General features: G+C 39.5%; 2 protein-coding genes across 2 annotated transcripts; one reads left to right on the top strand and one right to left on the bottom strand.

Annotated features, from left to right (window-relative positions):
- Nucleotides 1–212: 212 nt before the first annotated feature.
- Nucleotides 213–2,646, bottom strand: mis12 (MIS12 kinetochore complex component). Its single transcript, XM_048557249.2, has 2 exons — nt 2,337–2,646; nt 213–1,340 (listed from the first exon to the last, which is right to left on the bottom strand). Exon 2 carries the CDS (start codon nt 1,330–1,332, stop codon nt 646–648), a length of 687 nt encoding a protein of 228 aa, XP_048413206.1. The 5' UTR covers nt 1,333–1,340; nt 2,337–2,646; the 3' UTR covers nt 213–645.
- On the top strand, nt 2,456–25,448 carry derl2 (derlin 2). The gene is made up of 7 exons (XM_048557248.2): nt 2,456–2,591; nt 8,155–8,220; nt 9,117–9,190; nt 9,428–9,521; nt 10,617–10,812; nt 14,415–14,505; nt 15,068–25,448. The coding sequence occupies exons 1-7, from the start codon at nt 2,499–2,501 to the stop codon at nt 15,171–15,173; spliced, it is 720 nt and encodes a 239-aa protein (XP_048413205.1). The 5' UTR covers nt 2,456–2,498; the 3' UTR covers nt 15,174–25,448.
- Nucleotides 25,449–26,593: the final 1,145 nt, after the last annotated feature.

Raw genomic sequence — 26,593 nt, 5'->3', positions numbered from 1 at the left:
AAGGGTTGTAGTAGAGAAAATCAGCATTAATAATGTTTTAAATCACAATTATAGTCTCAAAAGATCAAAGCAAAATCATATTTAAAAACAAGATTTAAAACAATGGCACTGCAATATCCAGAAAGCCTGGCACAATGATGCACAAAAATAAACATAATAAACAGCCTGTAAATACAAAGAAATCTGAATGAGACATAGACCAAGTCACTGTATCTATCTTTATTTATATAAATGTTCAGCTGACAGGAAAGATGTCCATACAGGTTTTGGAAATTTTCTGTCATTCACACACTTGCTAATACCCTCCAAGTCTGTCACATGCCCAGAGCAGATTACCATACAGAATAGATACAGGATATTACTCCTAGTACTGGTCCAAATGTATCTCATCACCTCCTTGTAATATAAATCGACCATAAATATGGTTGCCTAATTTGAAATGGAAGGCTGTCCTTCTGGTCTTCCTACAGGACCAATAAAATGTCAAATTCTAATAATTTTTTTGACCATTGGTTGCTTTATATAGGAATGTGAAGAGTTCTCAACTTCAACTTAATTTTCCAGCCAGAAATCATAGTGTCCTCAAATTGAGGTGGGTATAGGCAGTACTGTGCAAACTCATTGCACCAATTAGTCCCAATACCTTTATAGGTTAAGCTGTTTCCTTCTCGTTTCCTTTCCTTCCTCCTGTTCACTCTCACTGGGTACTCTTGATTGATTTTGCTCGTCCTTGTATTTCTGTTGAATTTTCTGAAGTATGGCTGGGACCTTGCAAGTCAATTCCCGAACAAAGGCCAGACTCTCACGAACATTGCTGACTGCATTACTCCTCCAACTGCTATCCAGATTGCTGAACCAGTGAATTCTCTGCTCGAGTTTCAGCTCAATCAGCTTTTGGTCTTCCAATTCAGTAAGAAGAGCATGTTTGGCCATAATTTCACATCTGTAACAGTGTTCAAGTTCAGCTATTTCTGATTGTAAGTCCTTGAACTGTTCCTCAGTGTATGGGTACTTTTCCTGGACATGATCTTCATGAAGCAGAATATTTTCAGGAATGTAGAAAATGTGTTGCAGAATTCCTTGCTCAACCCTCTCAAAGATCACGTCAAATCGTTCTTTCATTATTTGAAGGAAGCTCTCTGTACAGGCACGGATCTGAGATGGAGTCACACTGCTATCTGACAATTCCTTCAGTTTCTTGAAAATGACTCGTTCTACAACCAGCATGACATCAAGGAGCGAATCCTGGATTCCACTGGACACTCTCAGAACACAGGTTTGGGGAGAGAACCCAAAAAATTGGGTCTCATATGTCATCAACCTGTCTGCCATTTTAAAACCTAGATAAACAGTGAATGGGGGAAAACGATGTTTAAACAAATAAAGAAAAGTGAATGACTAAATAAGTGTGACCAAAGGAAAGCTCACACAGTATTTCTCAAAGTGTCTATTAATCCAAGTAGTAGAAAATGTTTCACTATTTATTTTTGAAGATAACGCTAATATCCCTAATTCTTAACCAGGAAGCCCTGACTCAAGTCCCACCTGCTCGAGAAGTGGGTAAAACCTGGCGGCCAGTGACTATAATGAGGTACTGCAGAGTTGGATGCTTGGACCCTAACTATACACAATAACAAAGATTTAGATGAGGAAATGAACTGTGGGTTATCAGGGGATCAGTATGGGTGGTATGCTCCAGGGTCAGTCTGGGCTTGTTGGGCTAAAAGGCCTATTTCCACACAGTAGAGGTTCTATGATCTGTGAACCTTTGCTCCCATTCGTCCCAAGTACTATGTCTAGTCGCCTATTGAATACATTCAATATTTTGGCATCACCTACTTCCTGTGAATTCCACAGGCTCACAGGAGAATGAGGGGGATCTCATAGAAACTGATAAAATTCTGACGGGGTAAATGCAGGAAGGATGTTCACAATGACTGGGGAGTCCAGATTCAGGGGGTCACCGTGTTGAGGACTGAACTAAGATGATAAGAAATTACTTTACCCAGCAGCTGGGCGGTCTGTGAAATCCCCTTCCACACAAAACAAGCTCAGGTCAAAACACAACGTTTTCAAGGAATTTGAGCAAAAAGGATCAAAGGGTAGAGGGAATAAAACAGGGTACTGAGTTGGACATTCAGCAAGGATCATGATGAAAGGAGTATTCAATGTGCCTAACTCCGGCTGTTTTGTTTCTGTCTCACTGCCCTCATCCCCACTACCCCCTGTCCTCGACTCCTTCCACCCCCACCCCCCCGATTCTCGAGGCCTCACTGTGCCTCCCCTCATACCCTGACCCCTTCAACACTCCCTCTCTCCGTTTTTATTTATTTTACCTGTTCTAGTTTCTTTTCTCTGACCGGTTGTTGTTGTTGTTTCTCCGTCTCGAGCTTCCCGCCGAACAAACGCCTCCCTCACTGAGCATGCACCGACCCCTGGGTGTGGCCAGCTCCGGAAGTGACGCAAGGGCCGGAAACCGGCCCAAGGCCGCGCTGAAGATGGCGTATCAGAGCCTGCAGCAGGAGTACCTGCAGATCCCCCTGGTAACGCGGGCTTATACCACCGCCTGTGTGCTCACCACTGCTGCTGTGGTAGGTGCTTCACCTCGTCTTGGGGGCGACCGGACAAAAGAAGAAGGGGCTGCCGTGGCGAATTGAACCATTGGGGGGAGGTATCCGTCTTTTTCCCCCACCCCCGGGACGTGCTGTGGGAATTCCACCCCCCGCGTAAAGGTGTGCGTTCTCCTCATCCCGAGGAGAAGGTGTCTGATCAGCGCTGTGGTATGAAATGTTATGCAAAAGAAATCAGCCATGTGACACCTTGTGGTAAACATACAGTACCAGTTAAATGGGTCTAAATGGGCTGCAGGAATAGAGAGACCCTGGGATGCTGCTTGACCTGCTGTGTTCATCCAGTTCTACACTCTCTTAGCCACCAATGTTTGAAGGTGGTAGAATAAGTTTTTTTTTAAACAAAAGTTATTAAACATGTTGCGTGTTAACTTTCTCAGTAGTTGAAAATTTATGTTGAACATGATTTAAGACACCAGTTTGGTTCCTTCTGGAGTATGACACCATTGCTGGATGACACTGTTTAAGAAGGAAGTGAAGATTTTAGAGAAGATTCAGAACAGATTTTCTGAAATTGTTACAGGGCAGGGAATTTCCTGTACACCAATCTGGAGTTTACTGTAAAAAAGGGGGATAGCTTACCTCAACTTGAGGAAATTAATAGTGGACAGGAGACAAGGACTGTAATTTTTTTTCACACAGCCTGGTTTGTGTGTGTAATGAACTTCTAGAGGTAGTGTGGATGTGGGTACAGTTAGAACATTTAAAAGACATTTGGATAAGTACATGAATAAGAAATATTTGGAGGGATACGGGCCAAGCATAAGCAAGTGAGACGAGTTTAGTTTGTGATTATGGTCATCATGGACTGTTTGGTCCGAAGAGTGTGTTTCCACACTGTAGCCTTTAATACACTCTGACCAGATAAAATTACATCAGTAAAATGTCGAGGAAATTAATGGAACTAAAGAATGACAAATCCTTAGCACCATACCTTAGGAAAGATATGTTGGCATTGGAGGAACTACAGCAATGGTTTACAAGTATGATGTCTGTACTTCAAGGTTGACTTATGAGGAGACATTATACAAATTAGGCCTGATTTTTTCCAACAACTTAGAAGGTTAAGGGATGATCTGGTCAAAGTTTAAAAGATACCCACAGGACAGTCCCAATGTGTAATCAATGAAAATACTTCCACATTAAAAATAAGTTGGATTACACACCATGTTGTAATAGTTGTAACCTTTGATTATGGCGGCTTTCACAAAAATTCAGCATTTACGTATTATGTTGGAGCCCAAAACATTTTGGAATTCTAAGAGGAGCTTAGGAAGAGCTATTCATTCGAATTTCTCTTCCCAGTATCGTTCTAGATTCTCTGTTTTCAGATTCTGCAGCCAGTACACTTAGAGCAGTCAAGTATTACCGTAATCCCATGTTAATGCCCTTGGGCAGCACGATGGTTCAGTGGTTAGCACTGCTGCCTCGCATTGCCAGGGACCCAGGTTTGATTCTGTCCTTGGGTGACTCTCTATCTGGAGTTTGCGTGTCTGTGTGAGTTTCTTCTGGGTGATCTGATTTCTTCCCATTGTCTAAAGATGTGCAGGTTAAGTGGATTGGCTGTGATAAATTGCCCATTGTGTCTGGGGATGTGTAGGTTAGATGAATTAGTTTTGGGAGGCTGCAGGGACAGCATAGGGGGCTGAGTCTGGGTGAGATGCTGTTCGGAGAGTGAGTGTGGACTTGTTGGGGTGAATGGCCTGTTTCCACACTCTAGGGATTCTTGTGCATACACCTTGTTCTCTCTTTTTTTTCTTAGTCCGATCTCCCCTTCTTACCAGTTTTCCAGCATAATTTAATACAGTTTCATGGTTGATGAGAAAGTAACAGAATAACTGTCTTACAACATTGTATCAGCACCTGTGTAGTTAACTCAGCGTAGTGCAGTAAATGAGTTTGTCATTGTGAATGTCACACTATAGTTAGGGAGCTAAGTTGACATTCATGACCGTTGAGGATTGCGTGTGTCACCAGTATAGTTAGTCTCACTCCTGGATGTGAGTTTGCTCGCTGAGCTGGAAGGTTCGTTTTCAGACATTTCGTCACCATTCTAGGTAACATCATCAGTGAGCCTCCAACGAAGCTCTCACCCCTCTCACCAGTTTAGTTAGTCTCACCCCTGTTTAATATTCCTGGTAATGACCCATGTTTTACAAATGTTCAGATGATTCACTGGAGAACCTAAAATGAATCATCTGGAGCATGAACTTCATCTGCACTGTTTCACAATACAACTTAGGTGTGTTGAATAATCTACAGAACACAACTGCACATTTGAATTTAGAGAGATTTGCATATACCTGTGTTCATTATTGAATCTTAAATGTATTTTTGCTAACTTGCCATTGCTGGTAATGTTTAATAATATCATATTGATGTTTAATAATATCCTATTGATAGAGTCCCTACAGTGTGGCCATTTGAGCCAACAAGTTCACACTGATACTCTGAAGAGCATTCCCCCCCCCCCCCCCCACCCCCAACCAACCAATCCTGCATTTCCCATGGCTAATCCACTTAACCTACACATCCTTGGACACTTTTTAGCACAGCCAGTCTTCCTAACCTGCACATCTTTGGACTGTGGGAGGAAACCCACATAGACACAAGGAGATGTGCCTGAGGCTGGAATTGAACATGGGTCCCTGGTGTTGTGAGGCAGCAGTGCTAATCACTAAGTTACCATGACCCCCTTTATTAGGTGCTTGTGGATTCAAGCTATTCTTCAGAGGCTTAAACCCATAATGTAGGCTTACTTCATGACTGAGGTAACGCTTCACTCTCCAAGTGTCATCTTTAGCGTGAACCTTTAAACTGAGTGACCGTGTACTTTCTCAAGTGCATGTGAAAGATCCCATTCCTCCATCTAAAGAATGTTTTACAGCTCCTGACTGCAGTTCATCCCTCAACTAACACCACCAAACCAGGTTAATGGTTTGTGCCTTTGACATTTCAAAGCCACTCATCATTTTGAATACAAATCTTCTCTTCCTCCTCTCAGATGTAAAATTACCTGAGTTACCCTAGTCTTCCCTGGAAACTGAAGACCATCATCTCTAGCATAACTGTCGTCTTTCTCCAAGGATCCAATATGCTACTTTAACCGTGTCCAGAATTCGACACATTCCTTGAGCTAAGATCCAGCCAATGTTTTTTTGAAGATTTAACAAGACATCCTTGTTTTTTGTACAAAAGTAGAGTGATAGAAAATTGAAATAAAATCAATCAATGCTTGAATTTACAGCAGGCCAGGCAATGTCAGTGAAGATAGAAACAGTGTTAACATTTGAGGTTGATGACCTTTAATCAGAGCTGAAGAAAGATAGAAATGCGATAGCTTTTGAGCCATTTAAAGGAAAAGGAAGCAGGAAGAAGAAACTGGAAACTCTGTGACAGTGTGGAAGTCAGGAGAAACTTAGCTTTTACATAATGCATGGATTTAGTTCTATGGTTCCAGAATGGACCATCAGCTTTGTGTATGATCCCAGACAAGATCACTAAATTATGATATCGTATTGTTAGGAACAAGTAGCATTTGTTTTTATAGTAGATAAAAGGTAAGATGCAAGAGTTTTACTAGGAGAATGAAGACACAACATTTTGTCGATTTTAAACAAAGAAAAATAAATTTTACAATGTTAATACAGTAATGTAATCTACAATGCACGTACAATGTGTAATCCAGAATATGGTGAGCAGTTAAACAATGAATTAGTTATATATATGAATAACCATCTGTGATTAAACACCCATGGTGCCCATCAAATAAAAAGTGTGATAATGAAAAATACCAAAGATTTCTAAGCATGTCAGCCCGTCCCCAGATATCAATGCATATTGGGCCATCAAATCTCACAACTTTACAAGAGATTCACAATTATTCACCTTCTTTCTGTTCTTCACAATCTGGCCATAAAAATCTCTCGTAAGTGTCTCTTCCTCACAACATGCTTCATGGACTGTTCCTGCTCTAGTCCATCACCCTTCAGTCCTGTGGCATCAGCCCAATTTCGAAGGATGCTTTGGTGCTTGGGCCCAGCTTTTCCGTGATTTCCATCCTTGCGTCTTTTGGCAATCCAGGATACATTACATCAAAACCTGAGGATTTTCTTGCTTTGAGAACTAGCTTTCTTTTATGTTCCTCTTCTTCACCAATTTCAATCTTATCCAATTTTTTCCACTCCTCCTCTCCTGCTGTTTTTCTGGTAAAACTTCCTCTTGTGAGGCCAGACTAAAAGTGCTCAGTTTGTACCTTCACCAGGCCCTTTGTCTCCAGATGAAGATCTGGAAAGCCCTGATTGAAAGGCAGCACGTTCCAGATCCAACCAGTTATTTAAAATGTTGTTTATTATGTCACCAATTTTGTTTTGGCAGTTAAATCCATAGGCTCTTTACTTTCCAACTCCTCCTATCTTCTATGTTTCTATGAGAGCAATTCCTTTCCATCTTTTCCATTGACTTCATGATTTTGAATACCTCTGCTGAACATTTTGTCAAACTCCAAGGAAAACATTCCCAGTATCTCCAATCTGTCCACAAAACCAAACTCCCTGGAATTATATTATGTATTTTCTGTGTACTTTGTTTATCTTCGATTTGTGCACCCCGCACTAAATTAATCAAGGATATTGTTTAGGTACAATTTATTTACCTTGAAAATAACTCCTGCCTCAGTTGACACTACTGGCAGCATGGTGGCTCAGTGCTTAGCAGTGCTGCCTCTCAGCACCAGGGGCCCGGGCTCGATTCCACCCTTGGGCGATTCTGTGTGGCGTTTGCACATTCTTCCCGTGTCTGCGTGGGTTTGCTCCGGTTTCCTCCGATAGTCCAATGATGTGCAGGTTAGGTGGACTTGCCGTGCTAAATTGCCGGTAGTGTTGAGGGGTGTGTAGATTTGGTGGGTTATGGGGGATGGGTCTGGGCGGGATGCTCTGTGGGTCAGTGTGGATTTGTCGGCCGAAGGGCCTGTCCCCACACTGTAGGGATTCTTTGAATGAACCTAAGGTTCATACTTCTGCACCATTTCTCCAGCCACGTGTTAACCCCTTTTATTTTACTTTTCCTATAATCAAGCTTATGCATAGCACTGTGATTGATTCCAAGATTATCTGTGAGATCCTGCTCTTTAACTTCTTCCAGAACTCCTCAAACCTCAGCAGATCATAATCCTTTCTGTCCCTGTATTCCTGGTTCACAGATGAGCTTCTATATTCCTCCCTCAAAATATTCTGCACCTAGTCAATCCTTTACTGTGGTATGAGGGGAGCAATAGACATCGCAGGGCTCATGTCAGCGGTTGCAGAAACAATTACCTATCATCATAACTGGAGTCTCCTATAGCTATTGTATCTCTGTACCATCATTTATCCCATTGTATTGTGGGCGTACTTTAAGACTGCATTTCAAAAGTACGTCATCTGTTGTAAGTTGTTTTAGGATAATGTAAGAAAGATGCTATGAGGTACAATTTTCTTCTTTTATTTCTTCGTGAAAAGTAAATGCCTTGTTTATTTTCTTTCAGCAATTAGAAATAATCACACCATTCCAGTTGTACTTCAATCCCGAGCTTATATTTAAACACTATCAGGTAAGTGTTGTGTTTGTAAGTTTAATACATTATGCTGCATGGATAGTGTATATAATCACCATTCCTAATATTTCCAGTACAGCAGCAGTTATTTCCCCTTCTGTGACAGTAGGTTCAATACTGTTCTTCAACAGCCGTCTGAACATTACATCTCTTAGGCCAGCATTTCATTGATTGAGTCAACCGGTTGTTTGCCCTTGTTCTGATAATGTCGGAAAATGCTGAATTGCACAGGCTCTGGTGGCTTTGTGAATTATAAGTTGAACAGCAGGAATTTAAAGTAGCTATATACCTGAGAGTTGATTTTTATCAATTGCTGTGATGTCGTTAGTAAGTTATTTGTTCATTTCTCACCCTGTCCTGTAGTGTTCTTCATTGCCTACTTGCGGTAGTATCTCAGGGCTGGGATACATCATTGGCCACAGGTGACTGATTCCCCAGCCTCCTTTCAGAAAGTGCCCAGTATCAGAGTGAACATCAGGAACTCTGTCCTTGGAGATAGTTATTGAGAACCTGAAAACATACTTCCCGCACACTGACTGCATTGTGCCCTTCAGATTTCCTCAGTCTGTTTGATTTCTCACATCATTTTCCATTGACAGTTGTGGAGACAGCTAGTCACGGCTTTCTCTGCGCCCTCCCCAGTTTCTGGTGTTCATTGGTTGATGTTACCAGGGCGTTGACTGGCATTACGATGATGATGCTGGCAAGGTGCTCGTTGACATTCCCGAGGAACCTTCACAATTCCAATTCCCTTCTTCCTCAATACACTTTGAAGTGATGTCTTTAGTATCAGTGCTGTTACTTAGCTGAGTACTGTCAAGAGGAGCAACACATAAAGGAAATGAAATGGACTTCCAGACTGTAACATTAACCCATGTTTTCTTTTCTTGTAGGTTTGGAGATTAATCACAAATTTCCTGTTTTTTGGAACCGTGGGATTTAATTTTTTGTTTAATATGATATTCCTGTATCCTTTTGACTGCTGTTGAAATTACACGTAGAAATTTCAGAAAACTGATTTTTGCATAAGAATTAAGTTGGTTGATTATTGCAAATGACAGAAAAAAATGTCTATTTACAAATTGCATTTGCAACAGATAAAGAGATCCAGTTTAAAGACAGTGTTTATTCCCTCCAAAAATATTTTATGCTTGCAAAAAGTTTTACTTTGCTACACCTTGCATTTTCTTAACCATTACTGCAGATATCGATATTGCCGGATGCTTGAAGAAGGCTCATTCAGGGGTCGAACTGCAGACTTTGTCTTTATGTTTCTCTTCGGTGGATTTTTAATGACTGTATCTTTCAGCTTTTTCTTTAAAATATATGTTATCAAACTATAGGAGATCAGTAAATTAACTAAATACATTTAACAAGCGTACAGCTGTCATTTAATAACATTAATACTTTGCCACAGAGCTCAGTGACTTCCAATGTCACTCATATCCTCATCCCATCTAATAATAGCTTCCCACAGCCTACTGGTGAAGTTCAGTAACCTCAGCACAGACTTGAATCACACTGAGGACCTTCATACCTCTATAAACTCATTGTTCTTTTACCTTAGTAATTGTCTTTGGTCTGCTGTGCTTTTATTTTTAGTCTATTGCTAGTCTATCATACAGGCAATCTGCAGGTTGCGAATGGGTTGCATCCCTGAGTCCCTTTGCAAGTGGACAGACTTGTATGAAAGTCGAAAGTCAAAACACAATACATAATGTAAAATAGCCGTTCATAAGTACTCTCTAATGTATGTCAGATCTTTAAAATTGTTGTTAATACACCCCACATGGGATTCCATTAATCACTTCTGTGAGTTGGATGTTCATACATTGTGTATCCCATAATATGTTTCTAGGGTGTTGTATGGCCTGTATAGTTCTCATTTAAAATCATAGAAGCACCCATTCATAAAAGAGTGCAAATCAGGTTGACAGTGTCTGAAGCTGATTCTCATTGCGTAGCTTCCATCTTGCCTCATGGCACTGCCACACCTAGCAGTGTCCAGTGGATATGTCTTCTTCATGTGCTGTCATGCTTAAAATATTCTGTTGTTACCTTTTCAAATGGAATTGCTTCATTGAGCATTTTGACTCAAATAGGGCACCTCGAACACAGGTGAAAGTCACAAACAATCAAAGAACATGTTATTATTCGTAAATGTTATGCACATCGGGTAGATAGTGATGCCTTACTGAAATGAATAATGAGGGACAAGCTCTCCTTGTCCTCCTCTCCCTTCTCTGACCTTCCTGTCATCTTCATCCATGCACCTGCCCCCCCTATTCTTGTCCCTCTTATTCACCCCATCTTTATCTTGTTTGACACAGGCCCAGAAATCTGATAATTCTGTTGAAAATGTTTGACTTTTCTCCTCCTTAATTTTATGTCAGATCTTTGGCTTGTTTGTAAATCTAGTGTTCCTGGGTCAGGCCTTTACCATTATGCTCGTCTACATATGGAGCAGGAGAAATCCTTACGTCAGGATGAACTTCTTTGGGCTCCTTAATTTTCAGGCTCCATTCCTGCCCTGGGTACTAATGGGCTTCTCATTGTTGCTTGGAAATTCAATCATAGTGGATTTGCTAGGTAAGGAAGCAATATCACGTCAAAGAAAAACATTGAACGGAATGAGAGCGGTGTTCTTCGAATGTCACGATGTCTGAATATAAATATGATATGATTTGACCATTTCATGGTATTATTTGGGGAGGAAGCTGAAAATTTGGTGTGGTTAACTGTTGGTGCTATTCTGCATCCGAATCAATTCTGAATTGTATACTGCTTATTTTTTAGAAATTAAAGTAACCTGTAAATCTGCTTAATAGATGTCTGATTTTTAAGTAGCCCGTTATTCCTTTGACCATCATCTGTTAGCTGTAATATTATCAGAAGATAATATATCCCTGGACATTAACAATGAGTAGACCAAATAGAAACAGATTAGCAGCACCATTGCTCAGTGTTTAGCACTGCTGTCTCACAGCGCCAGGGACCCAGGTTCGATTCCACCCTCGGGTGACTGTGTGGAGTTTACACATTCTCCCCATGTCTGCATGGGTTTCCTCCAGGTGCTCTGGCTTCCTCCCACACTCCAAAGATGTGCAGACTAGGTGGATTGGCCATGATAAATTGCCCATAGTGTTCAGGAATGTGTATCTTAAGTGGGATATGGAAGCTAGGTCAGTGTGGACTTGTTGGGCTAAAGGGCCTGTTCCCACACTGTAAGGGTTCTATGATCTATGTGATAGAAATATCATAACAGGAATAAAAATCTCATACAAGCAAAAGTCTCAAACAATTCAGATCTTGTTACTTTACGTTCTGTTTTACCTGTTCATTTGCATTTCCATCATCTCTATTTATTTACACAGCTCAGAAAGTGATCATTGTCTTGTGCAGATCCATCCAGTACAGGTCACACCTGCCCAGTCTGATTGTTGAGACATTGCAAACAGAATTAGATGATGCAAACCTTTCCATCCGGCAGTGTTTTTCTAGCTTGTATTTAACTGTTTAGTACTGACTTGGACATGCAATCCCTTGAGATCATGCTTCTGATCTCTCACTTAATTTGTACAGCCACTCGGACGTTCTGCACATGACAATCAGTATGACGGCATGAACTGCAAAATTGACTTCCTGTTCTGGATCTCTCAGCCTCATGCAGCAGAAGTAGTAATTAGAAGGAACGCTGGTTATGATCTCAGATGATGGTAATACTGGACAAGTCAGATCCTAGAAGTAAACCTATCTGGATAGGTCATATTTTACCACTTCAACACACAACACTGCTCCCCAGTTAACATCTCTGTTGTAGGCTGCAGTGCTCCAGTGAATCTCAGCGCAAGCTGGAAGAGCAGCACCTTATTTTCTGCAGCCTCCTGGACTTAATATTGAATTCAACAATTTTAAAACTTGAGGCCAAAGCTTTACCCCAACCCCCAAACCTGAGGTCTTGTTATCACTTGGGCTGCTACCACACCCAATCCTACCAATAGCACCCATTAACAGCTTTCATTTCCCCGGACTAACTTTTAATCATTCCTTTGTCTAACTGTTTTTCTGTCTCTTTGGGCTCTATCTCCCCTACCTCATCATCCCAGGTAGCATCAGTTTTGCAGAAGGGTCACTGGACCTGAAATGCTAACTTTGATTTTTCTTTACAGATGCTGTGCTTTTACCTGCAATTTCTGTTTTTGTTTCTGATTTCCGGCATCTGCAGTACTTGCAGATTTTTGTGTATATGTGTTGATGGATCATGTGTTTTTATCTGTTTGGTTAGTTAACTTGGTGGTGAGTCACAAGGACATATCCACTTGAGGCTGTAGATTTTCTTATCAGTACAACAAAATGTTATTTCAAAAAAGAATAAGTAGAAATACAAGCTGTCTAAATATAAATGACAGTTAACAAGATCTAAGTAAGAACACAGCACAGCTAAATTCCAACCTTTTTCCTGCCCATTACAGACACATTCAGGTCCAGAGAAATTGCACCCCATCTCAATTCTAAATTTCTACTGAACTGATTTTATTTTTGCCTCGCACTGTAGAGACAAATTGATGATGAGTCCTTTCCAAGTATGTTGTTGCAAATGTTTTGCACATCGGAGAACCTAACTTATCTTAGTTCTAATAAACTGTAGACTTCTGACCAAATTCTCATGATTTGGAAGTTTCATGAACTAAACGCCTTCTAGGAGAGAAACTAAACTGCACCTGCATTCAAGTTTGGTGTTTTCTGAACTAAATTTAAAATAAAACTTGCTCAATTTTAGATTCTTCTGAACTGTAAGCAATGACCTTGAATGTTTACCCTACCTGTCATAAACTCAACAGCATAAACATATTTCAGTTAACACCACCAAAGTGTGCAGTCAGCTGCTTTTTGACAAATGCTGAATTTAGCGCCTGTTACACAATAACTCTCTGGCCTTTTTCATTTATAAGAAAACTCTTCCCAAAAGTAACCAACACCTATCACCTTCTATTTTGAAATAGAAATTCCAAAACTGATATTAATATGGATGTAAACCATTTTTATCATACAATTTTTTTCCTTCTCTAAGACCTTTTGTACAGGGTTAATGGTGCTATTAGCCTGAGGATTTGAGAGAATTTTTACTTTATCGTAAAGACTTTGAACACCAAAAGGAAATTGCATCCTCAAAGCTTTATTTCATTTAAGTGAACAGTTCCTTTTGAGGTCAACAAAAGGAGTCAGACCACACTTCGGGGATTGAGCAAGCTGATTTAGGCAGCATAATTTAGGAAGGGAATATTGACCTTGAAGAAAATGTGGTGTAGATTCACCATGGTAATACCTGGACTCCAAGGTTTAATTTACAATGAGATAAAAGGTAGGGTGGTATTCCCTGGAACTTTGAAGGTGGGAGGGATGATTTGATAGCTAAATAGGATAGACAGAAGCCATTTCTTTCTGTGGGACGTGGAGGACAGGTAACCGTAGCCTAATCACCAGAACCAGGTCTCCGAGGAATTAGTCTAGGAAACACTTAGTGTGAATAATTAAATCTGATATTAGTTTTACTAATGAATGGTATTTGGGAAATATGGGGTAAAAGTGGTAATTTGAAGTTAAGTCATCGATTATCCCAGATAATAACTGAACACACTTGAGGGTAAATGGTCGTACTCCTGTTTCTGGAGCCTAGCACCATATCTTAGTCCCGCCAAACCTGGAGCCTTCTTTCTAATGCCCCAAGTACCCCTTTGTACCCAAAGAGTCCTTATTCTCAAGGGATCCAGCACTTATAAAACCCTCATGGACAAAGAGTAAACAAGAGGTTTTGATGGAGCAAATCATTTCCATTGATAAAGTTGAAATAATTGCAGTGGGGAAATGTGGAGAAATTCTTTTGCGCAGCAAGTTGCTTCATCTGGATTGCAAACCTGAAGGAAAGGCAGAAGAAGATTCAGTGCATTGGATAAATACTTTCTGGATAAAGAATGGGAGTGCACCTGATTGGGTAGCTTTTATAGGGCAGGCTCATGGGCTATAAGACTCTACAATCCAAGGAAGTCTGAAAAATCTATAGCAAATTGATGGTAATCTGGATGAAACAAGCCCTGGTGACAATGTATTTCATTACGTATGGGTTAGTAATTTAAGGTAATGCTGTGGCTATTTTGTCTTTCTAGCTTTACCTAGTTGTTGTTTCATTTTAGGCATTGCTGTTGGCCATATCTATTATTTTTTGGAAGACGTGTTTCCAAACCAGCCTGGTGGGGGTCGGCTGCTCAGGACACCAAACATTTTGTAAGTTCATTTTCACTTAAATGATCATTCATTGTTTAGGACAGATCATAGAATCTGTACAGTGTGTAAGCAGGCCATTCAGCCCATCAAGTTCTGTCTTGAGCATGTCTCCAGAGCATGCTACCTAGACACCCCCACCCCACCCCACCCTGTCCCTGTAACAGTGCATTTTCTCTGGCCGTTCCAGCTAACCCGCCCATCTTTGGACTGTGGGTGGAAACCTGATCACCCAGAGGAAACCCACGCAGATGTGGGCAGAATGTGCAAACTCCACACAGACGGTCACCTGAGGGTGGAATCGAACCTGTGTCCCTGGCGCTGTGAGACAGCAGTGCTAACCACTGAGCCACCATGCCGCCCTATTGCACAGTGTATCGTACTGCTGCGTTTATTCCAGGAGTAAAGTCTGATTTTGTGCCTTGTTCCTGTTGTGTACTACTGTGTAGAATATGATCTTGATCTGATTATTCACACCCAGCCTGATCTACGAGTATTGCTATTGACTCTATTGCATGTTGTTTCCATAACTTATCTCAGGAATGGCCTCTGTTTTCCCTGGCAGGAAAGTTGTTTTCGATATTCCGGAGGAAGACCCCAACTACAACCCGTTGCCCGAGGACCGGCCAGGGGGCTTCAACTGGGGTGAAGGACAGCGACTCGGGGGCTAGACTTAAATCAACTGTAAGCAGCTCTCACACTGCAGGGCCTCAAAGGATATATTTATTCTCTTTTGCCTCCCTACTGTTACCTGTCACCCTGGTTCAGTTCAATAAATACCACCTTGCAGACTGCCAACAACCCACCAACCAGCAAGCACTTTCTGTATGATGGATACCTGTCAAATCTCGAGGGTGAATTACAATTGGCCGACAGTGCCTGCAGCTTTGTCTGTTATATTGGAATTGCTGACATTTCAATGAGATCTGTTCCATCAAACTGCACATCTGAGTATTCACGCTAATTGTCTCTTGGAAGATCAATCTTTGGAGTCACATTCATCTTAGTAGAATGTGTAGCCATAATTTTTATATAACTGATCGTTTTTATGAGCAATTGCTGACTGCTGTAAGAATTCTTTTTACGATGAAAACAGAACTCAACCCATCAAACCTCACTGAACACGGAGATCAAATTTCTGAGCAAAAAGCCTGCAGCTGGAGTTGATCTATTCTCAGCAGGATTAATGCAAGAATATATTACCTAAGCACAGTCAACTTGCACAGTCTTTCGATTGATCTATTTTGTCCGTCACACATGTAGACAGCTAAGCCCAGTGTCAGTCGAGCCTCTAGCTAATCAGAATTGGTTAAACAGACCAATGCTTTGCTGTTGCACATTCTCTCCCTGTTACAGGCTGATGTCAGATGAGTGTAACCTGGTCAAGCACATAGAATCCTTTTAATAATTAGTCACCAATAATCTGAGAATATCTTCAGAACTTTTTCAGTGTTACAGTGCCTGGCAACTAGATACCATAAACCTGTGGCTAGAACAAGGTAAAAATGTGTTTGCTTGTGATGTGTTAACTCTGGGTTGTGTGGGACTATGAATCTCAATGTAAGCAGCCCTGAATAAGGAAGTGGGCAGGTAAACTTGCTTGCTGTCAGAAATGATTTGGTAGCAGGAGGCAGGCGTCTTGTGAGTATTTCAGATCTATTGCATGTAATGGGAGGGTGAGATGGTGTTTTCTGAAAATTAATTCTCTATTAAATTCTTACAAATTAATTAGCAGCACCCAATTGTAGAGGGGTATCTGAAATGAATTGCCTACAAATCCAAATACTAAGAATGTCTGGTCTATATTACAACAGCCAGTTGGATCAATTCCATTAAATAAACCTGTAGAACACAATACTTGTGTTCACAATGTGCCACATTGGTCTTATTTGAGCAGATGACCCACTGAGGGAAGCTGATCACAGGCTGGAGTTACTAGCATTTGATTATAAAGCAGAGTTTTTATCCCAAGGTCCAAGATCACCTCATAGGAAATGCTATGAGCATAGTGGGACTAACAGCAAATAAACCAAAGGGCTGTGAACCAAGAGCAATACTGTGATCGTGCAGGGAGATTGACAGGCTACCAAACTGCTTTCCTCATACAAAAGCAAAAACATTGCGGATGCTGGAAATCTGAAATGTGAAGATGTTGAAAATAGTGAGCAGGTCTGGCAAAATTTCTGAAGAGAGAATGCTACTATTTCAGGTTGATGATGTTTCATAGGATAGCCTGGACACTGGGGAGAACTAATGGGATGTCGATATTTTATGTTGTTGTGAAAACCTGTACCCCAGTAAACCTCAGGCCTGCACCTGGGTACTAATAGGCTTGTAGTGAAACCTTTTAATCAATTCACATGTGTGCCAAATCTGAAGTACTTTAAATGATTCTAATCATAAAATTTGACTCCAATGATCTATGACGATTTGCTGATTGTGAAGCTGTTGAGTATAATTTGTGTTTACACCAGCTTGTCAAGTTTTCTTTCTACACAAAGCTACATTCAGCTAATTTCTTAACTCTTTCAGAGCATTTGATAGAGTGGACAGGAGTCTTGTTTTTATCCACTCTAGACATTTTAATCAAAATCTTTTGACAGGAATTAAATTATTTCAGTTAAATTATTTATCTCCTTGAGGTTCCTTTTTGTACATGTTTCATCCCTCATTCTGCAGAGAGGGGGATTGGAGGTACTGAGAACTATTCAATGTCCAGAAATATTCCTGATGGATAGATACTGAGATATAGCAGTCATGCTACAGATATCTCCATGAGGCGGGACTGTATAATGCCAGTTGGCGTCCAGATATGTTTCCAACGGAGATAATCAAAATACAAGAAATGGTCTGAAGAAATCTACCTGAGAGTCTGGAGACTCAGGGATCCTGCTCAGGATATAGACATCACTGAGGGAAAGGAAGTGAGACACCTCAGTCTCTAAACAAATACCTCCTAGAAAGAAAGAAACTGCAGAGACCAGATTGATGAAGAAATGGCAGTTGTCACAATGCTCAGGAATTTTGCACTTATATAGCGCTTTTTCATAACCTTTAAAATGTATCAACTATTTTCTAGCTAATGAAGGACTTTTGAAATGCTATCATTACTATGACAGCAAGATCCCACAATTAGCAATGTGGTAGTGACCATATCATTTGTTTTTAAATTATGCTGATTAGGGGATGAATATTGATCTGAACACCAGATAAATGGAAAGGAGAGGTGACTGGCAAGTAGCAGGTGAAATTTAATGCAGAGAACTATGAAGTAATTAATTTTGGTGGGAAGAACAAAGAGAATATTCTAAGGGAAGTGCAGGAATAAAGAGCTAGAGTATATGTGCAGGAATCTTGACAGGTTGTGAAAAGAGTTAAGGGGGCTGAGGTGTAAAAATAGAGATGAAAGATATAAAAACAAGGACATTATGGTGAACCTTTCTAAAATACTGATTAGCCTCACATGAAATATTGTTTATTAGCTCTGGGCATTGCACTTCAGGATGGGAAGGTTTTGAAGAGAATGCAGAAAACATTCATAGATATGTGGTGTTATGGAGAGGAGGTTGAACCCCTCTGATAATTAAAAACTAAACATCCAGAGAAGCTTGCCTGGCCTCACAATCTGCTAAAGGAAATGGGAAAAATGGTGTAATGTGCCTTCACCTCCCAAACTGTTACAAAGGAGAGGTTAAATGAAATGAAATCCTCTTCACTCACTCTATAATCAACAAGTAACAATTTATTCATCTAACCCTAACAATGAATAAGTTAACAAACTGAACAATTTCCCCTTAACTAGTAACTATTCCCTAATAAAACAAAATTCTAATGGTATGCTGTTCCACTAAATACAAATCATACTTATAAACCAAAGTAATAAAAAAATGCATTAAAACTTAGACTCTGAAAACTACAATCGGGTGTGTCTTCCGGAATGCTCTGCACCCTTTCTACTGATCCTCAGCTACGAATGCTTTTCTCCGTTGCATTCTCGTGTCTGAAACACGACTCTCCATTGAATTCTGGTGTCAAGAATATGAGCTTAGAGTGCCATGGTACCTTTTAGATGGTGCTTAATCAGAAAGCTTAAAGATTTCTGTGAAAGCCAGAGTCTTACTCTTCTGATGGCAGTTCACTGTCACTCTGATTTTCAAAAACTCTTCTTATACACCCTTGATGACCTGTCAATTTTCTTATAATAGGATTGTTCCAAGGTTGTCAACACCATCAGATTTAAATTCAGTTGCCTTTCAGTCTCAAAGTACCTGGTTTAAATTAATTGGCTGATATGCAAGCTGGTTGCCTTAACACCAAACCAAGCCTAAGTTTCCAACATACAACCAACTGATATATATGTTTCAATTTCAGAACTAAAAGCACATCACCTCTTAAAAGGACTATGCACTCTTCCCCTCTATCATTTTTGCAAACAAATTCTAACTTCCGGCTTTCCAATTCACAAGTACTGTACACAACTTTGCAACAGTGGATAGAATGGACAAGTTGACTAAAGACAAAATACCATGGATGCTATAAATCTGAAACAGATTCAGAGAACAGTGAAGAAACTTAACAGGTTTGGCAGCACCTGTGTACAGGAAAAATGTAACATTTCAAGTCCAGTGATTGTTCAGAACTGAAGAAAAGTCACAGAAGACTCTTCTCTCTTCACGGATGCTGCCAGACCTGCTGACTTTCTCCAGCATTCTGTGTGTTTGGAGAAATTGGGACTGTTCTCATTGGAGATGAGAAGGTTGAGAAGAAAAGAATAGGAAGAAACCATTCCATTGGTGAAAGGATCTAGAGCAAGATGGCTCAGGTGAGGTGAAATTGGGGGAGAAGGGAGTAGCAGAAGTAACAATAAATGCAGGGACTGCACACAGCAAGTATTTTGAACCTGGAATGCATTGTTTTGAGTTTGTGGTGAAAGTTCAATTAAGACTTTTTAAAGGGAATTATTTGAAATAGGAGAAAATGAGGCAATGGGATGAAGGCAGGGCAGTGGCTCTAGGTGAATTGCTCTTTCAGACAGCAATTATACAGTAGTCTGAATGGCCTCACTCTGGGATGTAACCATTCTGTGACTCATTTATTAGAATGGATCCAGAGATGAAGTGCTGAAATGTAAGGAAAGATTAGAGAAACTAAGACTGTTTTTCGCTAGAGAAGGTAGATGGGAAATTTGATGCAACATTCAAAACCATGAGGGATTCAGACTGATATCATCAAGACAAATTGTTCCTAATTTGAGGTTCCATAACCAGAGGGCACAGATTTAGAGTGAAAGACAAGAGAACCAATGTCTAAATGAGGAAAAACAACTTAAATGAGTGGTTCAGATGTGCAATGTGCTGCCTGAGAATGTGGTGGTGTCAAATTCAAACAGGGTTTTCAAGAAGAAACTGGGTAAGTACCTGAAGTGAAAACATTTGTGGGTCTGCGGGAAAAGGACAGGGGAATGGGGCAAGTTGAGTACCTCTTGCAGAGCTTCAACAGGTGAAGTGGTCTTCTTAGCTGTAATAATTCTATAATTCCTTTAGAAACTGCAGCATGCTGGAAAATTATAACCAATGCATCACAATTTCTGTGGTTACCCCTTCTGCACAAAGATGCAGATAATGATGTAGAGGGGATGTGTTACTACTAAGTTCTATTGATTTTGCCAGGACTACTACTAATGCTGATCTTTAAGTTCCTTTTTCCTGCTAAAACTTTGGTTCCTAATGATTCCAGGATTATTTTTGTGTCTTCTAGGACAGATAAATTATTTGGTTAAAGTGTCTGCCATCTAATTTAACCTATCTTGGCCTCTTATGAGTTCATATTTACTTCCACCAGTGCTTTTCTATTTACAGAGCTATTAACATTTCCACAATTTGTTTTTGTATCTCTTTCTAGTCTACTTTTACGTTCTCTTGCTTATCAATTTCTTGGTTGTCCTTTGCCGAATTCTAAAATCCTCCCAATCTTCAGGCTTACAAAAATCGTTTGGCAACATTGTAATGTTTTTATTATGATCTGATACCATCCTTAATTCCACTCATTAACTGTGGTTGTTTACCATTGTATCTTCTAATGTAGTTTCCAAATTTACCTTAACCAAATTGTCCTCGTATATTTTGCATTGTTTAGATTTGAGACCCTAGCTAAATTGCTTTCAAACTCATCATGAAATTCCATCATGGTCTGGTCACTTCTTTAGTTATTCCTTTCCATAAGATTATGAATTTTTCTTTTACTATTGCACAGTAGTCAATACCAACTAGCTCATTCTCCAGTTGGTTCTCCATTGTACTGCCCTGAAAAACTGACTTGAATTTATTGCATGAACTAATCTTCCACGCTATAACTGCAAATTTATTTGGCCAGTCTTTAAGAAAATCTGTGACACCATTATCTTTATTAAATGTACATTTATTTTTCTGATTTAAACTAATTCATACACTGCAACCACTATTCGGGCCCAAAAGCAATGCAATCCTAGTTATTGGAATCTTTGCTTATAATTTAGCTTTGAAGTAGAGATATCATTTTGGTAAACCTATGCTGCACTCCCATTAAAGTCAATATATATCTTTCTTACAGAACTGCTGTCATTCCTCTGTGTGCTATCTGACCAGGGTTTTGAATTGCTTCAATCTGATTTCACCTCTTGGTTTATATCCCTCTACCTATAAAGGCCCGCATTCTATTAGCTCTAATGATTATTTTCTAAACATTGTTTTCATTTACGTCTTTAGGATTTGCACCAACATTTTGTACTATTTACGCATCATCTTAATCCCTTAATTTTAGGTCCAAAGTTTCCTACCTGAAAACCATTTCCCACAGTTTTGGTGATTAATCTTATCAGTGTCTCTGTAAATTTTACACTTTCATCTAAATTCCTTATAATGTAATTTATCTTTTGTGTCTTCAGGAAATTTGGATATATGGTTATCTATCAAGTGGGAAGCATGGCATAGTGGTAATGTACTTGACTAGGGATCTCCCAGCCCAGACTAAAGGTCTGCAAGACATTAATTTAGATCCCATGTAGTAGAGAGTGAAATCTAAATTTGATAAAATCGGAATGACCTGCTAGTCTGGTGGTGATTATTCAACCAATGTTGATTATCGTACAAGCCCATCTGAATCATTAATATCCATTAGAGAAAGAAATTTGCCATCCTTGTATTGTAACAGGGTAGGATTAATCTTTTGGTGAAGACATCCCCTGGGTATCAGCAACCATAAAATGGTTAAATTTTACGTTCAGTGTGAGGGGAAAAGAGGGGGTTTGTGATTTTTCTAAATTCAGATAAGGGCAGTTATGAAGATATGAAAGCAGAGATGGCTAAAATGAATTGGCAAGTTAAGTAGGTCAGTAGAGATACAGTGGGATATTTCAGAATAGACAAATTCCAACAAGCAAGGAAAATTTCTGCAGATCCACCAATTCTGTTTAACTAGAGATATTAAAGATAGTACAAAACCAAAAAAAAATTGTGTCCAAAGATGAGTGGTAGCTCAGAAGATTAGACATAATATTTAAAAAAAGCAAAGGAAGACCAAACAATAAATAAGGAGGGGAAAAATTACTACCTAGAAATGTAAAAAGCAGATGATAAGTGTTTCTACAGATATTTAAAGAAAAGAGTTAACGAGGTGAGTGATTGTCAAAGTCAGCATGGAAATTAATAATGGAAAAGTAATGGCAGATTAACTGAACAGGTATTTTGTATCAGTCTTCACTATACAGGATACAAGTTACATCCCTGAAGCAACAATAAATCAGGAAATGGAGAGGTGAGAGGAACTGTGGAAAATCACAATTACCAGTGTGATGGTACGGAATAAATTGTAGGAACTGTGGGCTGACAAATACTAGGATCCTGTTGGACTTCATCCTAGAGTCTTAAAAAAAGTCCCTGATGAGATAGGTAATACATTAGTTTTAATTTTCCAAGATTCCCTTGGTTCAGGGAATTGTTCTATTAGATTGGAAGATAATTAACAAGCCAAAGGAGTACATTGTTAAATGGTAAGATGCTAAGGTTTGAAGGTTGCAGGACAGGCAGGTGAAATGATTAACAAGGCATTCAGAATTTTGCCTTTATTTGTGAATGCATTGAATAAGAGCAGGGATGTTATGTTAACTGTATGAAACATTGGTTAGGTTATAGGAGGGATGTGATAGCACAAGAGAGTGCGGAGGAGATTTACCAGGATGTTGCCTGGGCTGGAGAATTTCAATTATGACACTAGATTTGTTTGGTGTTGTTTTCCTTAGAGCAGAGAAAACTGCATAGATAGATGCCTGATGACAAGCATGCACACAGTATACCTAAAGGTTTTTTGCTGTGCTGTAAAACTGCATTACTCAAGGGGTGAGAGGTTATCAATGATGACAGGGTTTCAGGACTGAGGGTGGATTTGAGATTACAATAAATTCAAACAGGATCTTATTGAACGGCAGAGCAAGCTTCAGGAGATGAATGGCATTCTCTTGCTCCATGGTCATATCCTTACCTGGCCTGGCCTTCATATGACTTCAGACCCACTCTTACGTGCTCCCTGGGCAATTAGAGATGGGCAATAAATGATGATTTGGTCAGTGATGTCACACTTCATAAATTAATAAAACAAATCCCATCAGCAAAGTCATTAATGAAAATAGGATAATTGATACCACTAATCATATCCTGCCAATCAGTAATATCTCACTCTTCCAACTTTCTGTCTCCTGTCACTCAGTCAATTTTTTAAATGGGTTCATAATTTTCCTTCAAATCCATGAACTTCAACTGTGGTTAACAGTCTCTTAGGAGGGAATTGTATCAAATGACTACCTGACATTCATATAAATTATTAAGAAATGTGCCTGTTTATTACTTGCTTCATCTCTTTAAAAAATGTTATCGAGTTAGTCAGGTGTGATCCACCCTTTACAAATACACAATCCTCTCTGACTGAAACGTCTTGGTAGTCAGACATTTGATCCTTCATTTCTGTACTGTAGCAATATCCTGACAGCAAATGTTAGACTAACTGGTTTATCATTCTGCTTTTTCTTTCTCAAATTTCCTAAGTGTTGGAGTAACATCTGCAATTTTCCAATTTTAAGGAATTGATCCCAACTTGAGGGAAATTTGGAATATTTTATTCAGGGCATCTGTAAAAGCCTTCATAATCTTTCAAAGCCAGGGCCGTTATTTTCTGTATCTGTGTTATTTTGCTTAATTTTAAATTTGATACATCCATGCCTTTAATTCAACACTAATTTTCCTTGTTCGGTATCAAATGGGTTTTAAAATGCTCAGTGTGCTGAGAGTCTAAAATGTGCTCTATAAATATGATTTCTCTTTGTTATCTGTAACGTTAGGAATCCAAATGCCCTTCATTTTAGTTCAGCACAGGCCAACCCTTACATTTCCGGCTAACTTTCAGTTTTTTGTTACTATTGGAAAGATATTTTAAAAACTGTTCTGGCTGTACTTTTTGGGTGAATCAGGAACAGTATTCAGATTCCATGGAAAAGATATTTGCATGAATTGTAGGAGTGTTGGTAACTCTGAAATATTCTAAATCTTGAGCTCTGCAGAAATGTTAAATCATTTCTGAGATCACCGTCTTTACAATATGTGTTAGCAATCTGGTGTCATTCAAAAACTGGTTACAGTAAGCTGCAGCTACTCTGGTGGATAGATGAGTTCTACTGTGGACTATTCATACTTTGCTCGTCTGACAAAGCGAATCTTTAATAAAGCAGATTATTTTTGTGTAGTTAGAGAAAAGTATTGGTAAGTTGAATGTTGAACTTGATCTTACAGAGAACTGGAAGTGAGTGGTAGCCAACTAGATGACTTTTACTAAAAATTGTTACGTTTTCTCTGATATAGAAAGACATCAAATTTTGTTTTCAATGTCATGCCTTAATTTATTTAAATTATTTGTGAGAGGTGTGAATCACTTTATATTCCATGAATAGTCAGATAAAATGGATTCCTGAAAGTATCTCTGGCCTGTATAGATAAATGTTCTGCACAAGTACATTTCTGACCATCTTTGTACAAAACAGTGATGGAAATAGCATCCTTCAAACCCTGTCAGTCCCTGTCCCATCATTCCTTTAGATCGTAGCTCTACTGCATCTTAACTTTTACCTTGCTTGATTCCAGATCTTTAATGCTGTCAATCTCAATATATTTAATACTTCAGCCTCAACAGATTTATGAGGACAGAGTTCCAGGTTTTGACAGTTACTGTGTGAAGTGTTTCCTGAAATCACCACTGAAGGCACTGGCTCTAATTTTGTGCCCTTTTGTTCTGAAATCCCCCACCAGATGAAGTACAGGGACAGGTTCTCTCTATGCATCCTTTCAAAGTTTTTCATCAACTTAAAAACTTCAATGAAACCTAAATGGGGTTGGGATCGAACCAGAGTTTATAGCTACAACTGGAATCTCACTTCTGGTTCTCTGTGAGATCTAGTTGAGCATTCTTCTCATCTTACCAATGTTATTTTCTCCATCTGCCCAGCAGCTTCTACTAAAGCACTCTGCTCATAGTAAACTCCATCTGCCACAGTTTTACCAACTGAATCATTTTATCAATGGCCATTTGCAAATTTCTGATTTTCATCTATATTATTGTGCCACTTCACTTCATTTGACATACTTAAACTCTCTACTCCTGGATCCACGTTTTTTGTAAAGCTAAGATGCTACCACTGCGCTCCGTCTGCTCATTGGTGTGTGTTTGTGTTATGCCCAGTCTGTGTCTTGCTTTCTAACCAATTCCTACCAGTGTCAATAGATTAACTTCTCCATTCACTCTTAGTTGACGCTGTGTTTGCAGAACCTTTCAAATCTCTTCTGGAAGTTCAGAACATCAATAGCTCTTGTATGTACCATGAAAATGTGTAGATGTAACTGGGTTTATTAAACATGACTTTCTTTTTACATATCTGTGCGGATTCTGATTAACTAATATTTATCCAAATGCTTAGTCACTATGTTCCTGACTAACTAATTCTAGTTAGTTTACCACAGTATATATACAAAAAAATTAACCTGACAATATCCTTGTTCTTCTATACTTAAATACCTGGGGTTATAATATAAAATCTGTGACAGTCATATTTCATTTTACAATGCTTCTGTGAAGCACTTGGGGATGTTTTATGTTCAAGGTGCTGAACGATTTTAATTATTGTTGTGGTGATCACTGTTGAATTTTGGAAATTTGTCTATCTTCATTATTTTCGCCATGATCACTCGTTCATTTGTATTAAATCTGGGAAGTTTCCTGTCTTGCTTTGCCTGTAACCTGGACACTTTATTCTCATGCTCTGCTGTGAAGGCTGACACCAAGTGAGTATTTTGTTTTTTATTCTTTTGTGGGATGTAGACATTTGTTGCCCATCCTAGTGTCCTGGAATTGGAAGATTTGTTTTCATTTCACAGGGCAGCTAAGAATTAGTCACATTGATGAGGGTCTGGAATTGCACGTAGACTAGACCGGGTAAGGGCGGCAGATTTTCTTCATTTACGAACCAGAAGGGTTTTTACTACAATTGACTAGTAGTTGTCATGTCACCATTACTGAAACTAATCTTGACAGCAAGTTTATAATGTGCAGAGAGACCAAAGACCAAATTCCCTAAACCTGAGCCACTCTCTCTCATAGAGTCATACAGTGTTACACAATGGAAACAGGCCCTTCAAGTCCAAACTGGTCCATGCTGACCATGGTGCCCCCTCAGCTAGTTTCAGTTGTCTGCATTTGGCCCCGATCCCTCTTAACCTTTCCAATTCATGTACCTGTCCAAATGTTTTTTAAATGTTTCTATTGACCTGCCTCAACCACTTTCTCTGCCAGCCCGTACCATATATGTAGCACTGTGTGTGTGAAGAAGTTGCCCCTCAAGTCCTTTTTAAATCTATCCCCTCTTACCTTAAAACAATGCCCTCCAGTTTTCAACTCCCCATCCCTGGAAAAAAAAGCCTATGAGTATTTATACTATCTATGCCCCTCATGATTTTACACACCTCAATAAGGTCGCCCCCTCATTCTCCCACATTCCAAGGAATAAGGTCCTATCTTG

Source organism: Stegostoma tigrinum, chromosome 27 (assembly GCF_030684315.1).
Source record: "Stegostoma tigrinum isolate sSteTig4 chromosome 27, sSteTig4.hap1, whole genome shotgun sequence".
In the NCBI taxonomy this organism is placed as follows: Eukaryota; Metazoa; Chordata; class Chondrichthyes; order Orectolobiformes; family Stegostomatidae; genus Stegostoma; species Stegostoma tigrinum.
Note: the sequence above shows the minus strand (reverse complement) of the source record. Positions and strands in the feature narration are given on the sequence as shown.

Bases quoted from the DNA above. Each gene is read 5' to 3' on its own strand.
- mis12 (XM_048557249.2), bottom strand. From the start codon at position 1,332: ATGGCAGACAGGTTGATGACATATGAGACCCAATTTTTTGGGTTCTCT.
- derl2 (XM_048557248.2), top strand. From the start codon at position 2,499: ATGGCGTATCAGAGCCTGCAGCAGGAGTACCTGCAGATCCCCCTGGTA. The intron at 8,221-9,116 runs GTAAGTGTTGTG...CTTTTCTTGTAG, and splicing joins TTATATTTAAACACTATCAG to GTTTGGAGATTAATCACAAA. The intron at 10,813-14,414 runs GTAAGGAAGCAA...GTTTCATTTTAG, and splicing joins AATCATAGTGGATTTGCTAG to GCATTGCTGTTGGCCATATC.